The 9,098-nt window shown below is 39.2% G+C and overlaps 1 protein-coding gene across 1 annotated transcript; it reads left to right on the forward strand.

The window, feature by feature from the left end:
• Positions 1 to 1,104: 1,104 nt before the first annotated feature.
• Positions 1,105 to 8,637, forward strand: LOC127941739 (protein phosphatase 1 regulatory subunit 26). The gene is made up of 2 exons (XM_052537104.1): positions 1,105 to 1,249; positions 3,509 to 8,637. Exon 2 carries the CDS (start codon positions 3,576 to 3,578, stop codon positions 6,915 to 6,917), a length of 3,342 nt encoding a protein of 1,113 aa, XP_052393064.1. The 5' UTR covers positions 1,105 to 1,249; positions 3,509 to 3,575; the 3' UTR covers positions 6,918 to 8,637.
• Positions 8,638 to 9,098: the final 461 nt, after the last annotated feature.

A 9,098-nucleotide genomic window follows, 5' to 3' on the forward strand; every position in this document is an offset into this window, starting at 1 on the left:
ACCTCGCTTTTTGATGAAAACATTCCAGGATTATTCTCCTTATAGTGGACTTTAACGGCTACCAAATGGTTGAAGGTCAAAATTACAGATTCAGTGCAGCTTCAAAAAGTACACGATACCAGACAAGGAATAAGGGACTCATCAAATGAACCGATCATTCATTTTCCTAAAAAAAAAAAAAAAAAAAAGTTGTATATGCTTTATAAACAGAAATGCTCCCCTTGCACTGCTCTGTGATGCACGTCCATGACTTTAGGTAATACATCATAACATTGAAAAGGTCCTGCGTGAAATATCCACAAGTACCGACTCAGTATTTACAAGTCGAACGTGCAAAGACTAAATCAAACACCATTTACAAAAATTTGTAATATGTGTCATTGAACATACAAGAGCTTTTGAACAGTCCTCCTTCTCCACATTTGTAAACACTGAGTCAGTACTTGCACCTATGTCAAGTGTGACCTTTTCATAAAAGATCATTTTCAGAAATCCAAAATAGGGGCACTTTAAACAAATCATTAAATCATTATTTGAGCTTATTTGTCTAGATTTATAAACTTTATTCCAGAATTTTGATTTGAATTTATACATAAAAAATAATACACATAAAAAAGGTAATTGTGACTTTTCTTCTAGCTTTTTTCTTGCAATTGCCAGTTTATGCCTCACAATTCTTTTTATTTTTTCCTTTTATTTTTTTCCCCCGACCCACAGTTCTGATTTGTTTTTCTTGCAATAGCCAGTTTATACCTCGCACATATATATATATATATATATATATATATATATATATATATATATATATATATATATATATATATATATATATATATATATTTTTTTTTTTTTTTTTTTTTTTTTTTTTTTTTTTTTTTTTTTTTAATTCTCATGGCAGAAACGGGCATCCACATTTGCTCAACCAACTTCATGCGTCCTGAACGCTTTTCCCATGTTGTTTTTTTCCCTTCACCATTCAATCAAACTCAACTAAAAATCGACGTTTTGTAAAGAAATATATATGTAGACCCAATACGACTACACCATTAATTTCACAACACAATTCCAGTCCGTTCTGTGGTACTGTGTCTTTAAGTGATTTCTGAAGGTAAGTCGGGAGGCAGGAGTGGTGCACGAGACGGCTGCGCGCGTCCGCTCCCGTGTGTGGACTCTCCAAAAAATGTATTAAGAATTGCAAAAGCCGGATTACACTGGAAGATAAACACAACAGCAGTTCATCAGTCGTAAGGTGAGCCTCATCCCTTTATCTGTCTCGTGCATGCAGCGGGGTCTCACTTCTGTGATGTTTTTCGTTAGAGGGACACAATACAAAGAGGGTTTTACAAAATGAACCGGCGAGAAGTAAAGAGGCCCCGCGAGCATCTAAGCGCTTATATCTCATGGCGAACTTCAGCTTTGCTCCTTACCTTTTCTTGCTACATTTTAGGATGCAGTTTCATTAAATGTCGCATATAAACGCACGACCACCGAACTTTACCAGAACGGTCTCTTTTGACACTAAACCAGTGTAAACACGGCCGGAGACACCGTGGCCGGCAGGCGGAAGGCGCGGGTTCCTCTACGGTGTCTCTTAGCTCCACTCCCCGCTCGCGAGTGCAGGCAGAGCCGCGAGCTTTGGGCAGGGACAGCCCGGTGCGCCGGTGAGACGGAGCTCTGATGGCGGATTGCAAAAGCACACAAAAAACACTACTTTCTCGCATTGGAGTGCAGAGGAGATACAATGTCTCCATTTTTGCGGGAGTTTCATTGTGGCATCATAGTGGAGAGAGTTATTTTGTCCTAACTTACGGGAGTTTATTGTCTCCGAGGAGATGAAGCGTTGAAGGCGGCGGAGGGGCCTCGGTTACGGCTCGGGTCTCGGTTCATGTAGCCTACATGCAGCCTTAAAATTAGCAATGGGACTCGATATGAGTATAGCCATTCTGATTCCTCTTAACGATTCTGATTCGTTAACTGTTCTTTTAATGATTATTTTAGTATTTCGGCGAATTAATATTTTAAATGAATGAAATTATTGTTCATATTAATTCTTCTCAAGTGATGATATCATTAAACAAACGTAACAAAGCAAAACTATTTGTTTACACGGATTTTTCTTGTGTATAAATAAAATTATTCCAATAATTGTTTCTAATTGTGTATCAGATAAAAAAACTACTAAATACTAAAATGCACGTATATAATTTAATTTAATTATTTATATAAAACGCCACTAAACTCATATTTTTGAACACGTTGGCATATTAACAACTGGTCAGTAACTACACTAAGCCCCAAGTACAATTTAACACACTGGCAGTTCTTGGCTAATTAGAAAGTAAAGAAAGTAATAATTCACAGTTCAGTGAGTCAGATTCATTCTGCAAACGCTCCGAATCACAAATGATTCACCAAAAGAATCGGTCCATACGAGTCATTCGTTCGAGGCTCGTACCTCGGACTGCAGTGGTCTCTCTGTGTCAAATTATCTTAACCGCTTTTTTATAGAAAGTGTGACTATTAATGGTAATAATACTATTATAATAGGCCTATACCATGATAATTGTGTATAATATAATAATTTACAGAACATGGGATTTATGCTATTTAGTAGGCCTGTGTTGTTTATGAATGGCCCAAAATTTTGAATATCGCCCCCAGATCCTCCTTGCCTGATGATGATGATGATGAGGATGCATTTTTGAAAATGAATCGAAGCTGACTTATCTTTTTTCAAAACTCTCTGATGTTTTAAGGGAGTTTTTATTATACCAGGTGAATGATTATTTAGTGTGGTCAAAAAATACTTATATTTTTTTTTCTTTAGCATTGTTTTTTCTGTTCTCTGTGACCCAGCCATGACCTATATTTGAGTCACGGGCCTGCTCATTTGCCTCGGAGGTTTAGTAGTCAAACCATAATTTTTGTACCAGGCTTTAGGAGCCCATAATATGGGAGACTTGGGAACGTTGTAACATCTGTTTGCTTTAATGTCAATAACACAGTTTTTTTTTCTCAATTGGTCTTTTAAATAATTTACCCCCAAATATGTGCTAACTAATTTAAAAAAAAACAATAATAGAATGTGTTTGACACTCACAAATTTTAAATGTGGGCTTATAAACTATCCGATTCCCAAGGTTGTTACAACAAACACTCCTGTGAAAGTTTTGAGCAAATATGCATATTAGATTAAACAAGAGAATCTGCTGATGATACTAGTTCTGTCATTTGACTTTCAATAACCTGATCGCAATCAAATTATAATCTATTAGTGAAATGGACATTTTTTTTTTCTTTATCCACTAAATTCTTGTTTCATCCCTGTAGATAATTTCTGTGTGGTTAAAGTAACAATTTTACATCTCTCACCGGTCCTGCCTACCATGAATACTTTTTGAAAAATTAAACCTTGTCAATTTAAAATGTGATATTCTAAACACTGCTTTAGAATTAATTTTTATTAAGGTTGTTGTTGTAATTAAAAATTCTCTTTCTTCAATTTTAGAATGTAAACAAGATCGCAGGTGGAGTTTTCCCATGCACCTACATCCCCTCCATTCTGACCTTCTAGAATGTTCCTGAAGACAGTTCCTCCGGTGGTGACTATTCACTCAGAATGGAGGTCCAATAAAAGCTGCAGCCTGCCTCTCTTTTTCAATGACAGTGCTTCCGACAGCGACCTTGTCTCTGTTAGCAGCACCCCCATCCCACAGAAGATCCAGATGATTATAGAGAGCCTTCACAGCACCCAGTCTTCGGACATGAGCGAAAACGGGCAGACCGAAAAGGGTCAAATGAGACTCATGGACACGTCTGCGAGATCCCGGCGAACAGGGGCGGACACTAAGTTACAGACCACCAGACCAGATACTGGCGATGATTCGGACAGTGATGATTCTGTGGACAGAGGCATTGAGGAGGCCATTCAGGAGTATTTGAAGGAGAAGGTGGACCACAAGCGCAAAGGGGATCCAATCACAAGTTCGACCCCAGCGCCCAAGCTTCAGCGGAGGGAACCAACTGTCCCGGATGCTGCTAAACAACACACACATTCCAGTAATGCTAAGGTGCTAACTGCTAGCAATCATATACAGAGAGCCTTGAGTGGGACGCAGCCCCTAAAAAAGAAAGTCAAGAAGAAGCTAAGCAAAGAAAATCCCTTCAAGAAAGCAGACACGAGTAAAGTTTTGCCTGTAAAAAGTCTTCCCCCTCCCAAATCTAAGAAAGGATCTTCGTCGTCTTCAGAGATGGACAGATCTCCACCTCGTCTTGTCATTAAAGAGGAAGAGGAAAGGCTTGATTCGAGCAGTGATGATGGAATTGAAGAGGAGATTCAGAGATTCCAGCAGGAGAAAAAAGAAAAACAGGAAGGTGAAAGAGATGCGCTGAGATCTTCACGACAAAGGGAGGACTCTGAATCGAGTAGCGATGAAGGTATTGAAGAAGCCATCCGTCGCTTTCAGGAAGAAAAACACAAGCAGAAGAAAAAGAAAAATCCTCTCAAACCTGCTCAACTTGTGCCTGCGCAACGTAGCAGATCAGCCATCACTTCTCCCGAATGCATGAGCACTCAGTCATTCAAAGCACTGTCCAAGAAAAGCAAGAAGAAGTTGTTGACCAAGAAGTCTAATCTCCCTACACCACTGGGTGTAAGCCACTTTTTGAACAAGTGTACATCCCAGGGCTCTAAAGTCAAAGGGTGTGCACCACCCCTTTTAAACCCAAAACCAGCCCACACTGAACATCAGATCCATTCCAGTCTCACGGTCAACACTGCTGAGCTGATGTGTGCTGAAGCCATTCTAGACATCTCTAAAACTGTCATGCCCGAGGTGTTTGAGCCTAACTTAAGCATCGCGAACAGAAATGTGCTTCAGACGCCAACATTCCTCACTGTTGCACCATCTGCGGATAAAAGTGATGAAAGCTCTGTTGACAGTGAGGACGGAATTGAACAAGAGATAAGAAAATTTTTGGAACATAAAGCAATGATGAACAAAGAGCTTCCAAAAACATCAGGTGCACCATCGCCAGCTTCAGGAGATCCCACAGCAAGCAAAGAACCAAAGTTGAAGATGAAGGAAACCCAACCGAATAAAGCAGTAAGGCTCTCCCTGTCAAAAAAACGCAAGTTCAAAGAAGAACAAAGCAAACTTTCCAGAGAGGCTGAATTAGTTTTGAATGTTAAAGAGGAGCCTCCAGGGACACCTCTGATTCATAGTTACACCAGACCAGAGCTTTTAACCACTCCCGCTGTCATATCCCATTCAAGTAGTCCAGCCACCATGAATTCCCCTCCTCATAAGGGTGCAGATAGTAGTGCACCCAAAGACAAAAGTTGCACTTGCAGTATGTCCAGCCTAAAGACTGGGATTGGCTCAGAGAGAAACGACAGCAGTGACAAAAGCAGCTCCCTGGACAGTGATGAGGATCTAGATGCTGCAATTAAAGACTTGCTTAAGACAAAGAAAAAAGTCAAAAAGAAAGTGAGAGACATGAAGGCAAGAAAAAGCATCAGACCTTCCGAAGAATCATCTTTGGATGCTGTGAAAAAACAAAAGCCTTTAACAGACCAGAAAAGCATCCCACCTTCCAAGCTTGTTAAGTCTGGCATCTTGAAAGGGGGCAAAGAGACACTGAATGTTCAGACTAAAAACGACAAGGGTGATAAAAGCAAAGCAGTTAAAGGCAAATCAGAAATTCAGAACACCAGAAAATCTAAAAGCCATGCACAAGCCGACAAGGTGACTGGGAATGGTGGGGTTCCCAAGCCCCAAGATGTGGACATACCTTCCAGTCCGCATGCAGATGACAATGAAAGTTCTGTAGACAGCGATGATAGCATTGAGCAAGAGATCAGGAGATTTCTAGCTGAGCGAGCCAAGGAGTCTGCACCTCTTGCTGCAAACACCAAACAAGAGGAGGGGGCCGTAGACTCCTTGACCTCACCTGCAGAGTCTGATTTTAAACCAGAACCTCAAACGATTGTAAGTGAAACTCCAGTTTCTGCTTCAGCTTCAACTTCTTGTAGCCTCTACAAAAGTGAAACGCAAGCAGAATCCATAGACATATGGAGATCCATGGATGCACCTGCAGAACTCAGCAAAGGACCAGTCCTGACACCAGGCAGCTCTTGCATTATGGGTATTAAGAGGACCAAAAGACAAAAATGTGAGATTTTGACTCCAAAGAGCGGCGGCTCCCAGACAGGGAAGGACACTCCAACAAGTCATACCATCAAACCCAACTCCTTCACTACGCCCTCTGTGAGCTCAGAGATGCTCCGATCATCGGGTCATCAACACCAGAACCTATTCCTGATGAGAGCCGTTAACAGCAGTATGAGCGACGTCAAGGAACTTTCCTCGGCAGACAGTAATGAGCTTGCCATCAGCCACCAGAGTAGATCAGCTACTAGGATACCTTTGAAGGAAGTAATTAGTTCTCTTTGTCCCTCGCCTATCTCAAAACCTCAAATTAGGTCCCCTGCTGTCACCACTGGTGACCTCTCGAAATCGACGCCCCCTAGGGGCAGGACAGAGAGACTTTATTTGCAAAACCGCCTGAAAATTGACAGACCCCTCTCAGACAGACCACACTTAACCCCTGCCACCTCGCACCTGTGCCAGCCCTCACCGCATGACCACCAGCAAGGCAGTGTAATCCAGTTACAACTGGATCAGGATGCTTTCCCAACACCCTTAGCAAAGACAAACCACCAGCAGGTCAGCCAGATTGAGGCAGTTGAGTCCACTGCAAGTTTAGGAGAAAGACAAAGGGAAGGAGGAAGTGTTAGCAAGGAAGAGAAAAAGCAGGAAGATGAGGAAAAGAAATGTGTTGATGAGACAGATGTAGAGTCAGATGAGGAAAGGAAAGATCAGGAAAAAAAAAGACAGGAGGAAGCAGCCCCCTAATCAGTGAGTACCTACCTGTCCTCTCTCCAAACACACACACATCAGTTGAGGGAACATGGTCTCCAAAAGCCCAGTATGTATCCATGCTCTTGTTCCATCTAAGATACGAAAGACTTCTTCATAAAATTGTTAATGCCTTTAATTAGAAAGATTGACAGGTATTTTGGTTTGGGGGGATCTATGGATCCAAAACTGTGATTTGCAGGTATTTTGCAAGATTCCCAACCATACAGCCGAAATTTTCCTTCGGCTATAAGCATCAGTTGTTTTATTTTAGCATTAGCCTGACGGACTGCAGCGTCTCATCCTGCATTTCAGAGTTCCTGTCTTTTTGTATCGTGTTATTTAGGTTCCAAGGGACGTCACTTAAGACTCTGAGTGTACCACATCCTTTTTTTGTATGTTTGTACATTTATAAATATATTTAAAGGCAGACATGATGTCATGAAAAGAGATTAAACTTTGTTTTTTATTGTTTTTTTGTTGTATTTTCTCTGCAGCAGCTGCTGCATTTTTGAATGGAATCCTAGTTTACAAACTATGCTTTTTGAGAAATTATCATTTGAGACTACGAAAAGTAATTGTAATTAAAAAAAGAAGGTTTACGAGTTTACATGTTAAATAGTTCCCAGGTTAAAATATTTAAAATAGCCTTTTTTTTTTTCTGAAAAAAAATCCACGAGCTAATTACAACCATGGCAATTGCATCTTTAAGTACTTAATTGTATAAAGAACTGCAGAATGTAAAGGGAATGAAAACGCTTTTGTTTGCATCAATGCATATTAAGTTATTACTCGTTCACTAAGGGTTCAGCATCATCATTTAGACCCTCAACCTCTGAGAAGATGGTCTGAGTCACCTTTCGGTAATGTTCCTGAGGTTTCTAATTGAGGAAAGTCTCCTCACTTCAACAGTGAATGACTAAGATGGACCTCATTTGTAAAAACAAAACAAAACAAGCAGAATGAATTGAAAAGTCTTTTTTGTGTAAATTGTTCCATTCTATTCAGCATGACAGTCTAAGCAAGAATAGTTAATGAATAATTTTTCAAGAAATTTGTTCTGCTTGTTTCATAAATGAGACCCTTTATGTATTTATAAAGATTGTGTTTGAAAAACATCCATTTACTTTGTATTAAAATTTTACAGAAAAACTCCAGTAGCGGTTAATGAATCCTTTATGCAATTTACAACAAACATATTTTTTTCATGATGTTCCCTCTTAACACATTTTATGTACTTGGGAATTCTTTATATCCTTGTCATAACCAGGTTATTTTATTATTATAATTTTTTTTTTGTGCAACTACAACATTCAAAGATTTATATCAGACTGCATATTTCAAGGATGAAACATTTATTTCAGTGTCTCAAAATTCAGTCATCTTTCCCTTGTTGCACATTTTTGCATACTTTATGAAATCGCATTTGTCAAGTCACACCAGTCCCTCCCTCTCATCCCTCTCTTTGCACCTGTTTCTTGGTTCCTGTTTCTGTTGCTTATTATATATAAGTGTTTCCTATGTGAAAAGAATGTTATTTATTTTTGTTTATTGAAGAGAAGTAAAGACTTGTGCTGACTATGCTGGGCATTGCCAGCTTTCATAAATATTTTGCAAAAAATAAAAAAGGAATTTTTAGTCCCCTGCTCTGCACAGAGAAACAAAACTCAAACTGTATCTCTGAAGATGTATAATAAAAACTGACTTTGAGACACAAGGCTGTATGGTTCTTACACTCTGTGTGTGTGTGTGTGTGTGTGTGTGTGTGTGTGTGTGTGTGTGTGTGTGTAAACATGCATGCATGAACATCTGAATTCCTGTACATGTTTCTAATAATTTTCTTACACCGCTTCCTCTGTTGTTTCTTAATGTAAAGTAGCTTCCTTTATAACAGATGTCTAAATTAATATATCAAGCCAATATGATAAGCAGTTGTTTTTTAAACTGCATTCTATTATCCTGTTATGTTTTAAAAAGTTTGTTTCTATTGTAAATTTGGATTTTTGATTTGCATGTAAAAAATTCTAGTTTTTTTTGCTGAAGAAGCAAAAAAAATATTTTTGCAAACTCTCAGTGAACACATTCTAATGAAATATAGTTTATGTTGTTTTAGATGTGTCTGCCAAATGTATACATGTATATAACATCAGCAGTCAGATTGGTCGGCAGCTCACAGAT

This window comes from Carassius gibelio, chromosome A21 (assembly GCF_023724105.1).
Source record: "Carassius gibelio isolate Cgi1373 ecotype wild population from Czech Republic chromosome A21, carGib1.2-hapl.c, whole genome shotgun sequence".
NCBI lineage: Eukaryota > Metazoa > Chordata > Actinopteri > Cypriniformes > Cyprinidae > Carassius > Carassius gibelio.

Bases quoted from the DNA above. Each gene is read 5' to 3' on its own strand.
- LOC127941739 (XM_052537104.1), top strand. From the start codon at position 3,576: ATGTTCCTGAAGACAGTTCCTCCGGTGGTGACTATTCACTCAGAATGG.